Source organism: Furipterus horrens, unplaced genomic scaffold (genome assembly GCF_987537825.1).
Source record: "Furipterus horrens unplaced genomic scaffold, mFurHor1.1.pri manual_scaffold_15, whole genome shotgun sequence".
Classification (NCBI taxonomy): Eukaryota; Metazoa; Chordata; class Mammalia; order Chiroptera; family Furipteridae; genus Furipterus; species Furipterus horrens.
Genome location: NW_028327185.1, coordinates 9,429,746 through 9,452,104, shown reverse-complemented (window position 1 = coordinate 9,452,104; position 22,359 = coordinate 9,429,746). Strand labels below are relative to the sequence as shown.

Below are 22,359 nucleotides of genomic sequence, written 5' to 3'. Positions count from 1 at the left end.
ATAACTTCCTTTGTGGCAGGGTAAGGAAGGCAGTAAGGACAGCCTTAGACTATGACATGGGTTAGAGGCATCTCTCTGCTGCACGTGGATCAGAATGAGGGAGGAGGAAACCTTGTAGGCTTAGATGGAACTCACCCTGGAGGCGGGGCTTTGTCTGGTTCACCTCCTCCGGTCTCTTCCAGTTTCCAGTTCATTCTCTTTGCTTTGGCTGTGCAGCTATGACCTTGGACAGTAGCCCCTGTGGGTTTATATCTGTGGGCTGTAGAAAAGCTGAGTGCTGACCTCTGGCCTGTTCCCCATGCCCAGAAGTCACGCATTACCCTCCCAGCCCAGCTCTTGTGACGGAGAGCCCTCTGCCCCTTCTGCCCCCAGGATGTCTTTTCCGGACTTTTTGAGGCAGTTCTCTCGCTTGGAGATCTGCAACCTGTCCCCAGACTCCCTGAGCAGCGAGGAGGTTCACAAGTGGAACCTGGTGCTCTTCCACGGCCGCTGGGCACGGGGCTCCAGCGCCGGCGGCTGCCAGAACTACCCAGGTAAGGCACCCGGCTGCCTGGGCCCATCTCCTCCGGCTTGTCCTCCCGGGCTGGGTGTCTCTGTATGTACATCTTTGGGTAACGCCTTTGCACTCTGTCCTCTGGTTTCTGGGCAACGCTTGGAGGCCCTGCTTGCTCAGGGCTCGGAGGCCAGGGTCATGGGCGTAGGCGGTGCTTCTGCAGCTTTCACCTGTGGCCCGAAATCAGGTGACACCGTTCTCCAGCGTCTGTGTGTCCAACCGTCCCTGCTTCACCCACCCGCCCCCTGCCCTCCAAGAATGTGCTTCTCCATACTAACCATGTCTTGGCACCTTGCGCTCAGTCCTGTGTTCATTCCCACCTGACCTAGGTGGTTGGCACCCGTCCCACTGAGCTCGGGGACTGAGTGGCTAGTGGCCTGGTAGAGGAACACGGGGCCTCATCTCCTGTTCCAAGTGACCGCACCCATCACAGCAGCCCTCTCTTTGTGTTGCGCCTGAGTCCGAGGTGGAGGGACCCGACCTTGTGGGTCATGGATGGCTGCATCCAGGGCCTGTGAGTGGTCACTCCCCGCGGGGAGGGCCTGGTGCAAAGCCACTGCTTCTGCCCTAACCCGCATCTTATTAAAAAAGGCAGACAGCTCCCCGTTTGCTGGAGGTCACTAATATCCACCTATACAGGCCCCTCCTAGGTTGAATCAACGGAGGCAGCACCTGAGGAAGAGATCCGAAAACACCGACCCCACCTCCCTAAGGAGAAAGAAGGAAGGCAAAAGCCGCTTTCTCCGCTGTCCTCCTCTCCTGCCTGTGCTCTCTCCCGGTCTGCGGCCACGTGTTGGTGGACTTAGGCTATTCGTGGGCCGGGGCCACCTGCTTTCCGCTCACACACGGCTCGCTGCAGGCCTGTGCCCAGTGCTGTGGGAGCGGCATCGCCATAAAACCCCCCCACGAGTGCAGGCCTGGTCTTGACCAGCTCTATCCTTCATCCCCCACCCAACCCAGAGCACCCACCTCTGGTGGCAGAGCTGATGCTGAGCAGAGAGGAAGGTGGCCAGATCCTCTTCTGCCACCATCCCTCAGCTTACCAGCTGTGGGACGCTGGGAGGGCCCCTTGTCCCAGCTTCTGTTTCCTAGTCCTCGAAATGGAGTGATAATACCCACCTTCTGCTACGGTCTGTAAACAGGGAGTGTTATGCAGACGGCAGGCATTATTTTTATGGCCCATGCTCAGCCTCCAGTTCTGTTGAGGAGTAAACAAAAAAACGTAGAGAGGGCACTCATGTTGCATGTGGGAGAAATTAAAATATGCTCGCCATTAGCAAGCTCTTAGAGAATGTGTAGGAAATTTGCATGGGTCGTTTGGGGGGGCGCAGGACTGCAGGCCCTAAGGTATCTGTATGCGCCAAATCACTATCCCATCTGTATCGCGAACTGGCTGCCGGGGAAAGACGATGGCTGCTGCCCTTGGGTGACGCTGTGAGTACAGAAGATCACGGACTGAGCTCTGCCTCCTCTGGAATCGGACCGTGTTTGGCTATGAAATCCATACCCATGTACCCGAAATAAAAGCATCGGGAAGTGGAGATTGTGGGAAGGCGGAATTGAATAAGCACTCTGATTGTTAAGAAGAAAATAATTATCCGTGGCTCATGGTCACCTGTGAATGCCTTGTTATTTCATCAAGTTGCACCCTTATTTAGAGGCTGTAAGAACTGCCCCCCTGCCCGCTGCTCTCTTGCCCCAGGGCATGTCATTACTGGGATCGGTGAGGCCTTGGCATGGAGATGCCCGTCAGGCCGTCTTCTTCAATTACCCTTTGCCACTTGGCTGCCCCAGGATGGCTGTGTGCCTTCGAGTGCCCTGTTCGACCCCACTGTGCCTCGGCTAGTATAGTCACTATGTTGAGAGATTATTTTACAAAATCCTATTGGAAACAGCAGTCTTTTAAAATATCCATAGGTAGTATGACAGGCATGCTTCTTAATTGCCAATTACTCTCTCTCATGCATTATTAAGTGACTTCCTCTGGAGGCAGAGTGTCTTGTCACTGGGCCACAACACTGAAGCAATCAAGGGAGGTCCCTGGGCCAGTGGACAGAGAGTCAGCAATTAGGACAGCTTCGGGCTGTGACGTGAGGCTGGGGCCTGTCCAAGAGAGGACAGGTGGCTGTTGGGTGGCAGTTTCCAGGGGCCAAGAGTGGTTGTCTTCATAGCCTGTCCTCAGGGTCCTCCTCGTCCCTGGGACAGATTGTTTACCTAGAGGTCTCCCTTCCGCTAGAAGGTGGGGTCTGTCTTCACAGACCAGGAGATGAGGCCAAGGAGATGTGCATGATTTCTCCAGAAAGATCTGGAAGTTACTTCTGGGGGAGGGGGTTGCCCAGTGTAGCCTGGGACTGTGGGAGACCTTGAATATCCCCAGTCAGGTGTCCCCGGGCTCCTAGCTGGTTAAATGGATGCATGCTAAGCTTTAGAAGCTATGGGACGTGTTGGTGGGTAAGTGGGTAGGGTAGGGGGTTAGGAGAAAATACCTCGCCACCTTGTAAAGGAAACTTGCTGAGGCTGCTTACCAGGTAGAGTTGGGCCAGAATTACGCTTTCCTTGGCATGATCAAAGTTCTTTCCTTTCATTTTATTCTTTCTGTCTCCTTGCTCCCCATGGTGGGAACCACCACCTCCTGGTGACTTCCAGCCACTTACTGGACCAATCCCCAGTTCAAAATCCGCTTGGATGAGGTGGATGACCACCAGGAGGGAGGCACGGGTGAGCCCTGCTGTACGGTGCTTCTGGGTCTGATGCAGAAGAACCACAGGCGACGGAAGAGGATCGGCCAGGGCCTGCTGAGCATCGGCTATGCGGTCTACAAGGTACTCCCGAGCTGGGGTCATCAGACTTTGCTGCACTGATGCTTTGGGTCGGAGTATTTTGGCCGGTAATTGGAGCCCATCTTTCCTGTTGCTTGAATATTTCTAATCCAGCATTCTCCTTGCTCACCGAAATGCCTCTTGCAGTGGCCTTACTGAGGCCTGCAGTCCACAGTTAGAGGTTCATTCCTACGGCTTAATCTCTGCTGTTAGCATGGAGACATGTAATTCATTAAACTTCACCCATCATTGAGGGCTCAATGTCAATGTGCATATTAGCTTCTTTCCAAGGATAGGTTTCTCAGGGGACAGGAGGCAAGAACACGGGGCACAAGGCATTTGATGTGACACAAAGAATCTGGGAGACATCACAGAATGGGGGGAAGGGAGGCTGGACACAGGGGTCAAGGACAGACACCCCTTCCTCCCTGGACAACCTTGAGACACTTGTTGGAACACTCAGGGCATATAGGCTGCAGGGAGAGAAGCCACGTCCTTGGCCATTTTTGGTCCTGGTGTCTCTGGCCTGGGGACAGCAGCCGACCCCGGTCTTTGGCTGCAGGAACCACCTGTCTGGAGTTCACAGCCTCACAGACACATCACAGCACGACCTTTGGCTCTTGACGAGTCCAGGCGGGAACACATTAGAATGCACTGTTTTATACAGGCAGAGACTCCTTATCACAAGTTCTGGAGGGATTCACGGTGGTTGTTTTAATACAATTTTAGTAAAAATGAATTTCTTGGGAAAATTCAATTCTAATCAGGAAGACCCTGAGCTGGCTGGAGGCCCAACTTCTCAGTATAAATTACTGCAATAATTTGTAGAAAAGGAAGTGTTGTAATGAGAAACCAGTAGGGAAAAGGGCAGTTGCCAAGCTCATATCATGTCTGGCCAGTTTTTTCCTCTTATTTCAGAGCTTAGGGCTTTAGAGTTTAGGGTGTGTGTATGTGTGTACATTTCATGTTGGAAAATACTTGCTGCTTGAAGGCAGGAGGAAATAATTTCAAATACATAACCTCAATTCTCCACCAGCTTAGCCCTTCCATCTTCACCTAGAATGTAAATAACATCAAGCCAGAGTCTTTGCTTCTAGGGAGAGAAACCTGGAAGGCAGTTACTATGGGCCTATCACACCAGCATGCTTTAGTGAGCATCTACTATGTGCCGGCTGCTGTGCAGAGAGCTGGGATTTGGAGGAGTAGCTCATGGTTACTGCTACCAAGGTGCTCATGATCTAGATGCACAATTAACCACTATAGGGCAGCTCAGATGGCTATACTGGGGACCAACATGACAGGCAGAAGTGTACCCAGAGAGGGACAGCTTCACAGAGGAGGACACTTGCTCAGGGCTTGAAAAGATGAGCTGGATGGTAGAGGTGGAGAAGGGAGAGCATTCCAGACAGACGGGGGCACTGTGCGCTTTCTGACAGCTGAAAAGTAAGGGATGGCCTTGGAGAACAGGTAGTAGGTGGGCCTGGTGGAAGGGCGAGCTCCTCAGGGACTGTGGCCACCAGTTTTTCTTGCACTGGCCCTGACTTCAGAGCAAAGCATTCTTCCACAGGGACACGAGCAGACATCCTGGCGTAGCTTTGTTGGTGTGGTATTTGCTCTTATAAATAATACCTGTACACAGCATCAAATTATAGTTGCTTATAAAATGACCCCATGTAATGTGATCTGTGGACCTTATTCTTGTGGCCGGAAACATAAATTTAGAGCCTGATTTCTGTGAACAAAAGGGGTGCGTATAAGGTTATAGGGAGTACCTGGGGTTGTAGGACATATCCAAGGTTGTAGGGGTACCTGGGGTTGCAGAGAAGAAGGAGGGTGTGGATTGCAGGGGGCACTATTCTGGATCCCTGTAACAGTGTCCTCTGGCTTTACCTGTCTGGTTTGACAGTAGGTGAGAAGCCGCCAGGAAGTGCTGCTGGTCTGACTCCCTCCCTCTCCTCTGTTATCGTCAGTCCTGTGCTGACACCAGGCTCGTGCCAGGCAGGCCTGTCATTTGCATGCAGGATCCTGCATTTCATGGGTGACTGTTTCCATCCATCCGAGGGCAAGGGCGAAGGCCAGCCGGCTCAGTTCCTGGAGACTTTGGGGGGCAGGGGGAGTGTTGAAGGGAAGGCAGCGAGGGCGCTGGGAGAGGCCCCGCCAGGGGTGACGGCTCTTAGGCAGGGAGGGGGAGGCAGACACTGTGAGGACCTCTGCGTGGCTGATTCTGATTTTAACTCAAAGCTAAAGGAGCCACGGTGACGCTGGCCTTTTCTGCCTCCGCTGACAATTACAAATGAAGGCTCCAGTGTGAGGGGACCATCTGATGCGAATTCGCCCTAATCCCCCCCACCCCTGGAGTTCTGGCAGTTGCCCAGGGACCTAAGCACCAAGCCACTCCTTTCCTGGTTTTCTGGTCAAAGGGCCTGTGAGGTAGGGACGAAGGGAGAGAGGGTCAGAGGGGCTTGAACCCTGTTCTCTACCCTGGGCACGAGGGCCCACTCCACACCCGGGAGCTGGTCTCCTCTGGAGTCAGCATTTCTAGGTGTAGGTAAGGGAGCCCGACTCCACCTAGACTCGTGAAAAAGGAATTCACCAGCTCACGTCACTGAAGCCGGGAAGGGCAGGATGCTTGGGACCAGGGACTTGCATGCTCTCAGGTCCCCTTCTGTGCACGTCTCTCTGCGGTCAGTGCATCATCCTGGTCTAGCTTCCCTCACAGTGCATGGAACAGCGCAGCATAAAAGGAGGGGCCCTGCCCTTCGTTCCAATTCCCAAAGCCTAGAGAAGTCTCTGATGGCGTCACCTCGGTCACGTGCCTGCTCTGGAAGCAGTCACTGTAGCCAAGAGCAGGGTGAATTGTGGCTCAGGTGGGCTGAGAGCCCCTTGGTCAGGAAGGAGGTCAGGTCCGTAGGTCCGTAAGAAGACGAGCGCTCTATTCAACCCCCACGGTTATTGCTCTTGAAGAATTTGGGATCCTGGTGGCTCACACAGCTGCAAAATAAAGTAAAAAAGTAGAACCTTTTTTTTTTTCTTTCAGATTTCTAGGGCTCTGTAGTCTGCAGATGGCCTTGAACTTCATCAGGGACATTCCAGTTTCAGAAATGCTGACTAGTGTCTCACTTCAGCATGAATCTCCTCCCCAGGGGACGCCAGGGTCATGCCGTCTGTCTGCAAGATGTGGGGGGGGACGCCGAGGCACAGAGGGGGAGGACCTCAGTACTCTCAAGTGACCTGCTGTTTTCCCCTGCCCTGCAGGTCCCCAGAGAGGTACGTGAGAGCCGACAGAGATGTCCTCCCTTGGGTAAGACGTAGTGTGGCTGTCTTCGTGATGGGCACAGAGCAGCATGTTCTTCCTCTGATGGCAGCCGCTTCTCCCACAAATACGCTGCCTCCCACACATCCCGGTGAGCTGGTAACCCTGAGAGCCAGTAACACAGTCGTGAGTGCCACCTGCCGGGCCCCCATGGAAGGGACAGCGGCGACCTTTGCCCGCTGTGTGCCTGGTGGCCTGATCTGGACAAGATGATTAGACCACAGCTCAGGATCCTCTTTATCTAGCCATCAGAATAAATGCCCCGATCGCCGATAAGAAAAGGAAGCTCCCACTTGATCTTTCTGGCTCCCGGCTTTTCCTGAGCCTCCTCGGTGATTTATAACTGGGTTAGGGAGATGTATCATCAATCATCATTGTCATACTCACATCTGTGGTTTCCTGCCGCCATCCCAGGCGTCACCCAGCTCTCCCGTCTGCCTTGTCCAGAGGAAGGGGGAACCCCAGGCAGCTCTCCTGGGGAGGAGTCAAGAGCTCGAGGGCAGGCAGCACAGCCTCAGCCCCAAGGTGTCCCGGTCCATTGAGCCTCTCCGGGGCTGTGGGCTGGAGACACCTGGGAGCTTTAAAAGTGGCCCCAGTGTGAGCGAGTGTGGGTGTGGATATGAGTGCTCCCCCGGTGTCCCGCATGGCACCCTGCACTTCCCAGGGAGGCTCCAGCCACCAGAGACCCTGAACTGGAATAAGCAGAGTGGAAAATAATAATCTTACTTGTTTTGATTCCTCTTTCTTGAATGTATAGCTCATACTTACTTCAATATTTAATATCGGTAGGGATTTGGGTCTTCATTTAGAAGTTTGGTGATGTTTTTTGTGACTAGAAACATCCCCTAGGAACTTCACTCTTGTTTCTGTCAATGAGTCTATAGTAAAGTTGGTTCTGTTGTGTGTAATTTTGCTTCACGTTCCCATTTCTAAGGACCTGTCAATGACATTAAGGGAGGACTTACTATCAGAATCTCTGGGGTGATTCTGACGTGTGACCGCGATTAAGAACCACTGTCCTGCCGGGGATCCCCCAGCTGGGCACAGGTGCACTAAGCAGGCAGAGGTGTATTTGCCCTGCTGCTGTCTCATCTCTGCTCCCCTGGGTGTCCAAACTCAGCGTGTAGCAATGAGGCCCAAATTCCTATGCTTCAGCCCGTGACTTGTGCCAAGGCAGCAGACTACTGGTCTACCTGCCCCTCGGCTCAGGAATGCGTGCTATTGATTATGCAGGTAATGTGCAAAGCACCCCCACACACATCTCTTCTCTGCTGGAACATAATTAAGTCCAAACCTGAGTGGAGTCTGGACGATGGTGGCTTCCGTCAGAAATGTCCCATTTGTGTGACAGAGGTCATATGCTCTCACAGCAAACTCCCAGCAGCACCTCCCAGTAGCCTCAGCGCGTCACTGTGGAACCTGTGCTCGCCAAGTGCTGGGGTCTTGGGTTGACAGTTCTCCAACCACAGCTTCCGACTCCTCTGGGGAGCTCATTAAAGCCCAGCTGCTGGGCCCCATCCCAGCGTCCCTGATTCTGCAGCTCCACGGTGGGCCTGGGAAGCCACATTCCCAACAAGCCCCTGGGGAGGCTCAGGCTGACCCTGGGCCCACCCTCAGTTAACCCTGCTTGACCCCATCCGGTCACCCCTAGCACAGCCATGCCAAGGGAGGATGTGGGGGCCAGGGGGGACCCAGCTCCCACGTCTGTGCCCCCAGTTTCCGCTCGGGCCTCCTGAAGGGGGCTTCTCTAGTTTGTCCTGTGTCTGGGTCTCACTAGAATTCGGTGTGCCCCTCTCCCAGCCCGACCCCAGTAGAGTTTGCTTCCTCACTTCCACTCCCTGTGGCTTCTTCTTGCTAGTCCCCCATTTCCTCCCCTTGCTCTTCTCAGGGATGGCAAGAATATCATTCAGCTTGGTGGCACTTAGACCTTGGCCATGGCCTTGCTGGCCACCCTACCATTCACCTGCCGAGTGTAAACAATTTCAGTGGAATCCCCAGAGCTGTGGCTGCCCTTGTGCCCAGGTCAGCGGGGGCTGGCTGGGGACCCCCGTGGAGTCCCAACCGGGACAGAGGGAGCAGGCGGCTCTGCTTTCTCCCCTGCTTAGCAGCCAGTGACCCAAAGAGGGTCTGGTGATTATGAATGGACACCATCACGCAGATGGCACAGCCCTTGCAGCTTCTTAGCACCTGCCCTCTGCCACCCGCATCTTGATGAAGATGGGTCATAAAGATACAGTGCCGAGGGAGGCTTAATTACAGCAATAACAACACCCACACCTGGGTGTTCGACGCGTCTGCAGTCACTAATTAGCCCGTGTCATATACTGGCAGCCTCCCCCTGGCTCCAGCAAACAGATGGGTCACAGGGAGCATCTTCTCTCCCCAGGGCTGGGGGCCTGGCAGTGCCTGCCCAGGCCCGCCCCCTTGCCCTCCGGCCTGCCCACCCTGGTCACCTTGCACAGCCATTTCCCACGTGGGCAAACCCTTCTGGCTGCTTTCGCTCAAAGACCAGGAATTCAACTCGCTTTTCCAGCCACAGGCCTGTACTGGGGTGCTCGATGCCACACCCCAGGCACAGCCACAGAGTAAGGGTGCTGGATTCAGTGAGTGGGCGATTCGTGAAGACAAATACCCAGAGAGAAGCTGAGCACACACTGGAGACCCTGCCGTTGGGCTCTTCATTGAACCAGGAAGAGGGCTAAGGGTCTGGCCAAGGTAACACAGTCAAGGCCAGTGACTGAAACAGGGTCTGGCACCCAGAAGGTGCTCTAAATACAATTGGTCAACACCCGGTGAGCTCACAACAGAATCCAAGGCCTCTAGATTCTTAGCTTAGGGTTAAAAATCACCCATCCCAAAGTCAGAAAAATAAAATGGAGCTTTTCGGCCCCGGTCTTCCAGGGTTCAGGGGAAGTGACATTGACTTGCTCTCTCTGCAGCTGGAGAGTCACACGGATGTGCACCTGGGCCAGCACTTCTTCCTGGGCCACCAGCCCTCAGCCCGTTCCAGCACCTACGTCAACCTGCGGGAGGTCTCCGCCCGGGCCCGGCTCCCCCCGGGGGAGTACCTGGTGGTACCGTCCACCTTCGAGCCCTTCCAGGACGGTGACTTCTGCCTGAGGGTGTTCTCGGAGAAGAAGGCCGGGGCCCTGTGCGTGTCCTTTCCTCCGAGGTGGTGGGGGTGGTGTGGGTGCCTGGGCCGGCTGAGGGGCGGAGCCCTGTCGCTGTGTGTGACCCACCTACCCTTGGCTCCCCACTGAGGCTTCCCAGAAGAAATGTGTAAAAACCAGTGGGTGTCCCCCTTCTGCTGCTCTACTTTGGTCTATAGAACACTGGGGAATTTTCTTTAAAAAAACATCCAGGCTAGAGAGAAGAGACACCGGGAACAGCCTGGTTAGAGGTTTTCCTCCAAGCAGGGTGGGCATGTGAGGCCCATAGAGTAGGATTTAGAGAGCGCTGCCTCTTGCCCTCACATACACACACGTACATCATACCATGCACAGACCATACACATACACATACATATATGCATGTACACACACCACCCACCCACACCATGCATTCACACACACCACACACAAACTCACACCAAAACACAGACACTACACAACATTCTGGGTACATGGATGCAAGCACACATGAGCTTGCTGGCTCATTCCCTGGAGGCCATTCAGCAGTGATTCACAGAGCTGGGTTCTCACGAGAGGAGAACAGTAGTAAGCGGGGCCTAAGAGGGAGAGAATTGTCCAGAAGAGTGGTCCACCAAGACAAACATTCTAGATTCCATCAAGGGCCAACTGAACTTAGCGGCTCTTATCTCTGGTAAAAACAAAGAAACTAACAAAAACCCCAACAACTCAGGGTGGGGTGGGGAGGGATCCTGGTTAAATATTTGGTGTATGAAGTCTGGTGAGTAATGAAGGTCTTGGGTGGGAAGCCAGTCCCTTAGAAGGGCCCAAGACCTCCTAAAAGGACCGAGCCCTTAGCTGTCCTTTTCCTTGTTTGCGTTTGCTTTATCCCTTTCTTTACATTTCAGGGAAATTGGGGACGTGGTAGCTGGAAACCCACATGAGGTATGCAACCCCGCTCTGACTCTGGCCTCACAGTCATCTGGGGCTTCCTGTCGATTCACGGGAGCTCTTTATATATCAAGGATGGCCCTTTATTACATTAAGGACATTTTATTCATCAGGGCCTCCAGCTTTTCTAGGCCCTGGCTCTTCTCGATAAAGATGAGATAGAAGCAGCACTGGGGCACATTCCTACCCCCTGAACTGGAGGATCTTAACGGCCCTCCATCCAGTCAGCTGGACCCTCTGCTAGAGCACCCCAGTGTGCTTGAGTAGTTCATGCAGGACACAGAAGGCAAGGGGTGAAAAAGGTCCAGTTCCCTGCTCTTACTCTTTCAGGGGACAAGCAATGGAAGCATATGAAAAAGGTGATGGGGTGCTTGTGCAGAAGTGGATCTAAACCTGTGTGTGTGCAGTCTTAAGGGTGCGAGAGTGAGAACCTAGTCTGGGAAGGCTCCCTGGAGGTGGTGTCTCAAGCAGGCTTTGGGGGAACAATGCACAGGGTCTGAGTATAGGTTCACCCACCTCATTCCCTGTACCCCTCGTGCTCTCCATTTGCTGTCCTTTTCCTTGGATTCTGTGCATAGAGGTAGCATGTGGCTGCCCCATGAAGGCAGTATTGTGAGGCCACACGGGGCACTGGTCAGGGATGGGGCACAGGCCCAGCTTTCCCCACTCCATTCTGTCTACCCACACAGATTGGGGTGTCTCTGCAGAGGCCACGGGGTCACCCCATAGCTGCAGAGTCATTGGCAGGATGGGTGGTGGGGCAGACGTATTGTATTATTTAGCATATATCCAGTTCATAAGCCCCTGTTTCCACGGAGGCCTGAGCCAAACCAAACACGATTCCCACATTAACTTTGCAACTGCCCTGCCTCTTTTTCTGTCCTGCCTCTTAGCCACACCCCAGTGAGGGGGATCAAGACGACAGCCAGATCCACGGCCTGTTTGAGAAGCTGGCAGGGAAGGTGAGTGCAGGGCAGATACAGCTGCCTGGTGACAAACAGGAAAATGCCCTTTTACTCCCAGAGACTCAGGGGTAGGTGTCCACTTTGGATTTTGAGGGACACAAACATTCAGTCCATAACAGAAAGGGAAATATTGCTCTCCACCCTCCAGGGAAGCTCAGGGCCACATTATAGACTTAAGAATGGAATAGAAGAAACCACGTCAGAATGCTTTGCTGAAAACTAAAACCTGGGAACGCAGTTCCTTTGCATAGCCGTTAAAGGGCCCTTGCAAAAATGAGTCGATTTATGTTTTAGATGGAGCCTCAACCCAGTCCTTTTATTAACAAAACATTGTTGCTTTAGCTGCCAAGGGGGCACATTTTATTAAGAACATCAAGAACAAAAACAAAAAATATATAAAAGCCCATATTTGTATGCTAATGCTTCACGTACCTTATCTTTTCTCTCTGAAGCACAGGGCAGTGTGGTTCACTGTCCCTGCTCTGCTGAAGGGACAGGCACAGAGAGGTTAAGGAGCTGGCTGGGGTACAGGCCTCGTGAGGGACAGGCCAAGGTCTGAGCATAGACTCTTAACACTCCATTTCTTTTCTGGCCAGCGAATGGGGGCGATAGTCTCATCCTGGATACTTTTAGAGGGTCCTTTGTTCTCATTGCTGGGGGTCCTGTACCTGAATGAGACCAGCTGACTGCACAGCAGATGATGCCCTGTGCAGCTCATATCTCACCTTTTCTTGATAGAATCGCCAGGCCCAGCTGGTGGAGATGGTGGGACGAATGATAGAGCCACACTTCGCCAGGGGAAGTGACTTGGCTAAGGTCACCTGGCAAGGAAGGGGCAGAGTCAGGATTGGAGCCCAGAGCTCAGCCCAGCGCCCCTTCTCTGTGCCTCATTTGGTATCCTGCCTGATGTCTGTCCTCCACCTGAGAGATAAGGGACAATCTTCCCTCTGGCTCAGTGTTTATCCCAAATGCTCATGGGAAACCTTAGCCCCTAAATCCCCACTCTTGGTGTGAGATGAGCGGCCACGTGGAAGGGCAGCTCCTGTAGCTGCAGTGGGAAACGTGGGTGCTTTGGGGTGAGACAGTCTTAGGCTTTGGATCCCAATTCTGCCACATGGTAGCTGTGAACCCCCAGCACTTATATCCCATGGAAATAGCAGGTGATATCATGTATGTATATGGTGTTTAGTAGTTTGCAAAATCACAGCTTCTTTAACTCTCAAGTGGATGCAGAGTTGTTTTGAAAATCTGAGGATATTTCACATTGGGGGCATGGCCCATCAGTCCCCGAGGAAGGCAGCCAGCCAGCCCCTGTGTGGCAGCCTTCTGCTGAGGGTGTACCACGCTCACATCATTAATGCACATGTCGCCCCAGGCTGTGGGAACCCCAGAGGATTAGCACTGGAGTTGTGAAGGAGGTCCAGCCTTTTGAAACCACAGGGTCTGTGGGCCGGCTGTCTGACCACATTCATTCAACAGCTTGGAGGTCTTCTCAGGGCCTCACGTGACGTGCACCTGTGTTCCCCTCTCTAGGATTCTGAGATCGGTGCCAGAGGACTCAAGGCCGCTTTGAATGAGGTGTTCTCCAAACGTAAGTTCTCTCTTGGAGCTTTTCAGAAATTCCGTGGGAGCCTAAGAAATACTGGGTTGGGGGTGAAGGTAAGGGGTAGGTACTGGGCCAGGAACACAGCAGATGGGAAGAAGGGGCTTTTGGCCCCTGACCCCGGGCGTCCTGGTTTCCTCTGGGCTGAGAGAGGCCCAGCAGGTAGGAGTGGGTGGGAGGTGTGCTGGAGAGGTGGGGTGGGGGCAGGGTTGGTGCTGGAGAGGAGAGGGCCTCTGCGTCTTTGGTACCTTGTTGCCTTGGCTCCCAGGTGTGAGCAAGGTGAGGGCGGAGGCCAGGCATGGCCGCAGCTCCAGGGAGAAGCCTGCGGTGTAGCCAGGAGGGCTGCCAGCTGCTGCCTGAGAGGCTGTGTGTCCTGGTTAAAAACTCAGCTCCGCATCTGACTGTGGGGCCACATGGTCTGCGTTTCCATCTCTGCTCTGCCCCCTACTGGCCGTGAGCTCTTGAGCGATGTAACCTCTCAGTTTCCTTATCTTTCTAATGGGGACAATGAAAATATGTACCCCATGGGGTTATTGTCAGGAGTAGCTGTACAGTGCTCAGGACAATACCTAGCCAATAAAAAGTGAGCTGTTTTAGTTTATTAAGAACTAACCCCAACCTAAGCTCTGTGCTAATACTATCTCATTTAAACCCCGGCCAGTCTTTGGGGGATTCTTATTCCCACCTGATGGAGGAGATTAGCTGGCTGAAGCCCCATGGCTTGTGAGTGGCGAAGCTGAGGTTCAGACACTGAACCCTGACAGTGGTCCCACCTGTGCCACCTCCCAGATACCAGGACAACCGGGGGCCTCTGCTGAGCAGCCTCCACCACCTCGTCGCTTTCTGCAGAGACCACGTTCGGTTCCATTCTCTGGCTGGAGTCTTTGGCGGCCTCCGGCTGTGTCCATTATTTCCCTCAGCTTCCAACGATCCTGATCCCCATACCCTTTCCCATTTGAATTTTTAGGGACAGACATAAAGTTCGATGGATTCAACATCAGCACTTGCTGGGAGATGGTCAGCTTGATGGATGTATCCTTCCACGGCACTGGTTTTTCATTGTGCCCTGTTTTGCATGAATCCTCAGCCTTGCCCAGCGAGGAGGGGGAAGGGTAGGAAAAGAAGGACGGAGAAGGAAACCAGCCCATACTGAACGGATGCCAGTGTCCTGCTTGAGCTTTAAAGAAAAATGTCATCTCATGTTTGCTCCTCAATAGGCTTGAAGTGATCGCCGCTTTACAGGTGAAGAAACTGAGGTGCACGGCATTTAGGTTCCTTTAATTTAGCGACTATGGGGCATTTGTGCCTGGCCTCCTGGTGCTTCACAGCGTTGCTCCTTCCCGACTCTCCTGCCGCCCTCCTCCCCCCTCTCCCCGCCCCGGCTCCCATCCCTAGCTGGTCTTTGCTGCCAAGCCTTAACGCAGCCCTCTGACAGCCACGACCAATAGTTCAGAACTATCACATGAGATAAAACCTTTTTTTCTCTCTGACCCAGTTTAACCCTCACTCCATCCTGAAGGACACGTTAAGAGTTTTCTAGGGGGAAGGGCCAGCTTAAGTGGAGGCGCAGAGAGAGAAGGGTCCAGCGGCCCTCCCTCAACACTCTGCCTAGTGTAGGTCCACAGTGCGTGCTCCGTGGGGCTGATGGTGAAGATGGTGTCTTTAAAAACTGGAGCGTTGGAGGGTTCCCCTTAATTCTTAGGGACTCAATCGTGATGCAATGTAATGACCTTCCAGGAGAAAGGATGATATATATTCGCGTGGGGTCACGCAGAGAGCCCTGGATAGCCAGCGTGGGTGTGCCAGGCTCCACTGGGTGACCGGCCACGGGGTGATGGTGCTGATCTCCTGGCCCCAGTGCAGGGGCCCCTCAGCTCTCTGCCCTGTTCGGCCTGTGTGGTAAACTATTGAATTTGTGGGCCACAGAGAACTGTCCTGTGTCGATCCTCTTTGCTGTGAACAATCCCTTCATGGAATCATTCTTCTCAACCTTCCAGTTAGATCTGAGAGTGGCCTTGTGGTCCCCACGCATTGCCCCCAGTGGTATTGGCACCGCTCGTGGCTCCAGAGGACTGAGGACTCTGTCATTCTTCAGGAGGGTCCACACCACAGTTTGGATGGTGGGGGATGTGGTTCTGAACCAGGGTGGGCAGCAGAATGCCCCGGGAGCCTTTTGTAAAAATAACAATGTTATTGAGGTATAATTCACGGGACATATGATGTGCCCATTCAAAGGGCCCAATTCAGTGGGTTTTAGTATATTGACAGAGTTTGCAAACATCACTACCGATTAAAAATATTTTTTATTGATTGATTTTTAGAGAGAGAGGAAGCGGGGTGGAGAGAGAAACATTGATTTGTTGTTCCACTTATTTATGCATTTGTTGGTTGATTCTTGTACGTGCCTTCGCCAGGAATGAAAGCTGCAACCTTGGCGTATAGGAACGGCACTCTAACCAACTGAGCGACTCAGCCAGGGCTTACTGCCCCATTGTAAAACATTTTCATCACCTTCCAAAGAAACCCTGGGCCCATGTTAGTAGTCACTCCTCATTTCCCCTCAACCGCTCCTCTGTAGGTCTGCCTATTCTGGACATTTCATAGATGTGGAATCATATGACACGTGGTCCTTGGTGGCTGGATTCTTTCACTTCACATGACATTTCAAGCATGTGTCAGTAACTCATCGCCCATGGGATTTTAAAAGTACAGGTAGCTGGGTCTTACTCCTGGAGATGCTGACTCAATAGGCCTACAAGAGGCCTGGGTCTTGCAGGTAATTCCTTTTGGAGTTGAGGACCATGGGTACCCCAGGACAAGGGCTATAGAACAGGAGTCCAAATTCTGGCTCCACTACTTACTAGGTGTATAAATTTAGAGAACTTGCTAAATGCTCTAAATCTCAGTTTCTTCTTCTGGGAAATGGGATAACAATTTGTAGCTCCCGTGACCGCTCTGAGGATGGATGAGAAGGGTGTCAAGTGCCTAGGCCCAGAGCAATAGCGCCCTTGCACACCGCTCTTCTGGATGGACTGGTGGAGCGATTAGTGATGCTTTCAACACTCAGGTGCATCAGAGGGACAAGAACATAGACTTTCTTAAGGGTGAGGTTGACACTCTTGGGTGTGAACATGACTTTTTGTCTGGCTAGTTGAAGGAGGTGAGAGGGATTGTCTGCTTTAGAATTTTAACTTCTGTACTGTGACATGTTGGGGTTCGCCGATGACTTGCAAATACTGAGAAAAGGGTCGAGTTTCAGTGAGACTTAACTCCATGGATAGAGACAGTTCAAAACCAAATCCCCATTGTCCAGCCTGGGGCTCAATAAAGATGTATCTTGTTGGCCACAGAGAATTTCACAGAGCTGTCCCCCTGTTTTGGCTGAGTAGTGGCTCATGAGCCCTGTGCCCCAGGAATCTGTGTGCACAAGATTAAGCTTGGAACTCCCTTTGAGTCGTGCAGACAAGCACACGGGGGATGTCGTAGCTGAGCGGTCCCCCGCCCACCCTGTGTTCCTGGTGACTCTTCCGAGAACATTTTGACATTCTAATCAACTCATTATTTTAATGATCAATCACATAAATTGAAACCTGGAAGCTCAACCCACTCAATAACCCAGGATGACTAAGGTGTTAGATGCTAATGAATGATACTGCTGGGGGTGGGGGGGAGAGCAGTTGGCTAACCTCAGAGGAGGGCCTTAGTGATTGTTGGACTCTTTAATCTCTACTTGAATTTGTTTCCCACCAACCTTCCCCACCATGGCCCCCAGGGACCTGCTTACTGTAGAAATGAGGGTGCTCCCTTAGGCCTTAAGACACTCATTGTAAGAGATCACAAAAGAAAGAAATCCATAAGGCATGTAGAATTTGGGCTTGGTCATGTTGGCCTTTAACACGTTTAGAGCAACGGGACGGGCACCTTGGAATACATGGAATTCAAGACGCTGTGGTTGAAGATTCAGAAATATCTGGTAATTCTTCCTTCTCCATTGGGCATCCTCTGGGCTCTGTGCTCTCTCCCCTGTTCTGTTTCTAGCCCCTCACCCTCCCTGACACTCACTCCTAGTCTCTTTCACGCCCTATTCTGACTGGCTCCTCAATCGGGGTCAAAAGCAATACAGAACCTGGCCATGTTGTTCAGGAAGCACTAAAAAAGCAATGAGAGATGCTTGAGCCAAAGCCTTTATTGAGACCCCCAGCATTCGGGGGCCAGGGGGTGAGCACTGGCCCTCAGCCCAAGCTCTTACCTTCGTTCTGAAAAATTCTTGGAGGTGTCAATGAGGTCTCCTCTTGAGGCAGTGGTGGGGAGGAGGGAGATAGTTCTGGCAGGAGCCATGAACAGCTGTTTTCTGCCTGGAATTTTTCTCCTGCTCTAGGAGATCTATCTGGAAGCCGATTATAACCACTCTGGGACCATTGATGCCCACGAGATGAGGACAGCTCTCAAGAAGGCAGGTGAGGACACCTCCTGTAGACCAGGTCTTGGGACTTGGATATGCCCATTTTGGTTATTTTTGTGACAAAGGCTAGCGATCGTTGGTGGGAGTTACCTTATGTTGGACATCAGTGGGACAACAGATTTGTTGAGCAACTTCCCTGTTGAGGGAGGAGGGGATATTGCTGCGGTCGGTCTGGTGAAACACTTCAGACGTCTTCCATGGACTTTGACTGTTGCTGAGAAGGTGACGGCCATCACAGAGGGTGGGGCTGTGACGAAAGTGATACCTAGCTGGTTGGTGTTGGAGCTACGGGCCTAATCTGGGACCAGGGCAGAGGATACCCCTTTGAGGATTATCTCGAAGGAGACCAGTTGGATGATCAGACCCTTCTGGTGTCTCTCGGAGGAGGCGGAGTTAGGCCTGGTCACTGCAAGGCCAGCACCTGCACTCCTACTGGACGCAGAGCTGAGCCCTCCATGCTGCCTATGACCCGGGTCCTTCTGCCCACAGGTTTCACGCTCAACAACCAGGTGCAGCAGACCATCGCCATGCGGTACGGGTGCAGCAAACTCAGCATCGACTTCGATGGCTTCGTTGCCTGTATGATCCGCCTGGAGACCCTCTTCAGTGAGTCACTCTCTCTTCTGCCCCCATCCCACTTCCCCAAGGTACAGGGAGGGGCAGGAGGTGGGACAGACACGCTTGGTAACTGTGGCACCCTTGGGTGAGGGGACATGGAACCTGTAGGGGCTGAGGAGGTCCCAGCTGGCCACGTCCAAAGTCAGAGGCTGCCTTTTCTTGGAGACCTAAGGAACTGCCATCCAGATCATTGCGCACCTACTATGTGGTGTCACTGGGCCACAGTGAATGAGTCTAGGTCATGGTCCTTAAATGGCTTTTAGTATCTATTCATTTCTGTGCCTCTATAGGGGTCATATGGAGAGCAGGTGATGCTTCCCAAGGAGGGGACGTGGGTCCCCTACCTCCCATGGGCTTTGGGCTCATGCTAAGCCATCCTATTAAGGGAGAGGGTTTTCCTTCCAGGGAAGGCTGGGAGTTGGTCAGTTCTAACGGGAAAAGTTCAGGCAACCAGAGATGAAGCTAAGGGACTGCCTTACCCACACGTGAGGCATTCCTCATCTGTTCCATGACTCCCTGCCCTACTTGGCCCTGTAAAAGGATGAAAGTTTCTAGAAAAGAAAGAGTTGCAAGTTGCTAGAGCTTCTGAAAGTGGAGATGACAAAGGAGCCCTCTGTTTACAGCTGGAAGTCTGTCCATCTGGGCAGGGGGACATCAAATGCTCCAAACCCCCACCCTGGGCACTGGATTGAGGTCCAGGTTTTCAGGGTCCCTGCAGTTACATGGGAGCTGGTGGGGGGCACCAGGTGGGGATGGGGTATCCAAAAACATCCCTATCGAGTTTATTCCTTTTCTGGTGTTCTAGAGCTGTTCAAGCTTCTGGACAAGGACCAAAATGGCATTGTGCAGCTCTCTCTGGCCGAAGTAAGTGACTTGAGTTTTGATGAATTGCTTGCTGATGGTACTTAGAAATTTCTTGGCTAGTACAGGTGTTTATTCATGTTGATCTGTCTTATTTCCACATGGGTAAGACACACGTTCCATAGCAGGCACTGTGGGGAAGAATGTGCTTGTCTGTCATGCAATCTTTTAAACCTTTTTATTTATTATTATTATTATTATTATAAAGCCACAGCTGTATTTCAGGTCGCTTCAAGGATGCAAGCCCTTGTTCATTTGAATGAATGTGTAGGTCGTGGGTACAATCCAAAGTGTGTGACTTTAGGACCGGATGTTTTAACTGCTGTATAGAAAGACATCGGAAACAAAAATTAAATTGCCACAGAATAGAATGAAGAGGCAACATGAATGACATCTCCCTGTGTACAAGTCCCATGCTGTGACAGGGAGACAGCACCGTGGCCCCTCCCCTGTGGGGGCCACAGCCTCGTACAGCAGAGTCCTTTCCCGCATGCGGGGACACAGGGAGGGACTCTCTCGAGGGTCCAGGCCCCGAGGGAGGCAGTGCCCTTGATCTGTTCTCGAGGCGGAGGAACTGGAGGACCAGGTTATTACTTGCCCTGCCGAGTTGTCTGGACACAGCCAGTCTCTTTCTCCTCTAAAGTGCGAGTGCCACTGACCCCTTCCTAGTGACCCAGGGAAGCCCTTCCTAGAAACACATCAGCAGGTGCCTATAAATGCCAGTAATAGCGTTGAACCTGTTGAGTGTACGCAGTACATTTTTTTCATTTACATATGAATACCCACACACCTAGTTTTGGAAGTTCCTTTGTGTCTAAGCTTTTCCTAAGTCGCATTTCTACAGTGCTCTGGCTTAGGGGTTGGTGACCTAGTTAAGGGCTTCCTCTTATCGAGCAAGGCACCTACTGGGGGGCAGAGAGGGAACAAGCTCACATTCATGGGGGGCAGGAGAAGGTCTGGTGAAGTCACACCAGCTCCCGGAGGAGACAGAAGCTCACCTGGTGTCCTTCTTTTGCAGTGGCTGTGCTGTGTGTTGGTCTGAGCCAGGGTTTGGGACTTCGGTGACACCCCCTGCTGGCCTGCCCGCCGCCCCCTTTCTCCCCTTCTTTCCACTTTTGTGAACATTTACCCGCAATTGGCATTCATCAGTCATCCACATCTGCCTTGGCTGTCATTGTTCCCTGAGATCCTGGCCTGTCTCCCCGGAGCATTTGGGGAGCCCGGGGTCTCCTTCAGCAGCCTTGAATTGCCACCAGGGCCCACTGGAGGGACAGAAATCCATTGAAGTTGTGAGCCAAAATGGTTTCAGTCTTTTTTGTGAGGCGCAGTCCAGGGGGTACCCCAGGCTTTCCACACTTTAGGAAAGAAGATGCTCTTGGGAAATGACTCGGCTCAAAGCTGTTGAAAGATGGTAACCGGGGGGGAATTTCTTGGAGGAGAGGCTTCTGACGGATGGAGCAGCTTCAGGGCCGCCGCCTTCCAGAAAGGAGCCAGGTGCAGCCCTCCTGGGGAGGGGGCAGAGAGGGCCGCTGGGGGGACGGGCCTTTCTTCCTCACCGTCAGACAAAGACGCGGCTGTACCGTGGGCACCAGCGTGTGCTGAGTCTAAAGGAGCATTCTCACCGAGCGGAATTCTTACCTGACAAATAGCTGGAGGGGAAATGCAATTCAGGTTAGTTTTGCTCACAGCTGAACACAGGGATCTTCTGGTCGGTAAGAAAACAGATGTCACCACCTTGTGTCCTAATGGGTAGGTCGGGACAGAGCTGGTTCTCAGAGACAGACTTTAGACATGAAGTTCAGCAGAAGACGAATGTCTTAGTCAGCTCAGGCTGCTGTAACAAAGGACCATAGGCTTGTAAACAATAGATATTTATTTCTCACCGTTCTGCAGGCTGGAAGTCCAAGGTCGGGTGCCAGCATGTCTGGGTTCTCATGGGGACCCACTTTTATGTCTCAGACAGTTGACTTGTTGGTCGTATTCTGGCATGGACAGCAGAAGGGAAGCGAGTCCTTTCATGATTCTTTTTTTAAAAAAATTCTCACCTGAGGACATTTTTTTTTTCATTGCTTTTAGAGAGAGAGGAAGGCAGAGAGAGAAACGTCAGTTGATCGCCTCTGCACGTGCCTGGACCAGGGATTAAACTGGGTATGTGCCCTGACCAGGAATCAGACTGTGACCTTTTGGTTAAAGGACGATGCTCCAACCAACTGAGCCAACTGGCCAGGGTCTTTTCGTGATTCTTATAAGAGCACTAATCCCATTCATGAGGGCCCCACCCTCATGACCTCACCTAACCCTAATTACCTCCCAAAGGCCTCACCTCCACCACCATCGCATGGGGTGTGTGTGTGAGATGTTCAACCTATGAACTGGAGGGACACATGCGTTCTGTGCATTACCAAGGCCTACTGGAGAGAAAACACACAGGCAGCCTTGGCCTCTGATTAGGGATTAGAGTTTGAATTGCAGAGGTGGAGCCACATGAACGTTCCTAACAGGAGCAGGACTTGTAACAAAGGCAGAACACCAGTCAGCTGTCCTGTGGCCTTCAAGTCTCCCATGGGGATGAAAGGGTGGGCTCCTAGCTGCAGGGGCAGGTGAGCTCTGGGGTCTTACCACTGATGGTGGAGAAGGAGAGCTACCTGTGTTGCCAGCTTGTGGGTCCTGGAGGAAGAAGGGTCCTTCCTGTCCAGTCAGGGGTACCAGGGAGCTTCGTCACCAGAGCAGACTCAGCAGGGACTTGTCCAGCCTCCCTCCCTCAGGCTGCCCCGAGACCACCCAGCCGGCCCCTGTCGGCCCAGCTGGGGTTAGTCCAAGGCTCATAGACCAGGTACAAGTCCCCACGCTATCCCATTCTTCAAACTCAAAATGCTGCAAACCAACTCTCCTTTGCATTCCGAATATGACACAGCCGCCTACATTTAAAGTGCTCTGTTATGCTCACCGGGAAACAGGACGCTTTATTTTTCAGGCCTACAGGCTTTAGCTCCTTTAGGGGATGATCTGGTAACTAGAAAAATAGTCTCATTACAAAATGGCATTTGCTTTGAGGGTCTCAGTCCCACGTAAGGGTTGACCCAGGG

General features: G+C 52.6%; 1 protein-coding gene across 1 annotated transcript in view; it reads left to right on the top strand.

Annotated features, from left to right (window-relative positions):
- Positions 1-20,562, top strand: part of CAPN8 (calpain 8) — a 40,998-nt gene extending 20,436 nt beyond the window's left edge. Inside the window, exons 9-21 of the mRNA XM_090263336.1 lie at positions 373-533; positions 3,200-3,375; positions 6,628-6,639; positions 9,625-9,836; positions 10,722-10,758; positions 11,658-11,726; positions 13,263-13,320; positions 14,300-14,364; positions 17,237-17,305; positions 17,711-17,789; positions 18,284-18,400; positions 19,218-19,276; positions 20,292-20,562. Coding sequence (XP_090119462.1) covers positions 373-533; positions 3,200-3,375; positions 6,628-6,639; positions 9,625-9,836; positions 10,722-10,758; positions 11,658-11,726; positions 13,263-13,320; positions 14,300-14,364; positions 17,237-17,305; positions 17,711-17,789; positions 18,284-18,400; positions 19,218-19,276; positions 20,292-20,315 — 1,138 coding nt within the window. The 3' untranslated portion in view covers positions 20,316-20,562. The remainder of the gene's footprint in view (positions 1-372; positions 534-3,199; positions 3,376-6,627; positions 6,640-9,624; positions 9,837-10,721; positions 10,759-11,657; positions 11,727-13,262; positions 13,321-14,299; positions 14,365-17,236; positions 17,306-17,710; positions 17,790-18,283; positions 18,401-19,217; positions 19,277-20,291) is intronic.
- The last annotated feature ends 1,797 nt before the right edge of the window (positions 20,563-22,359 follow it).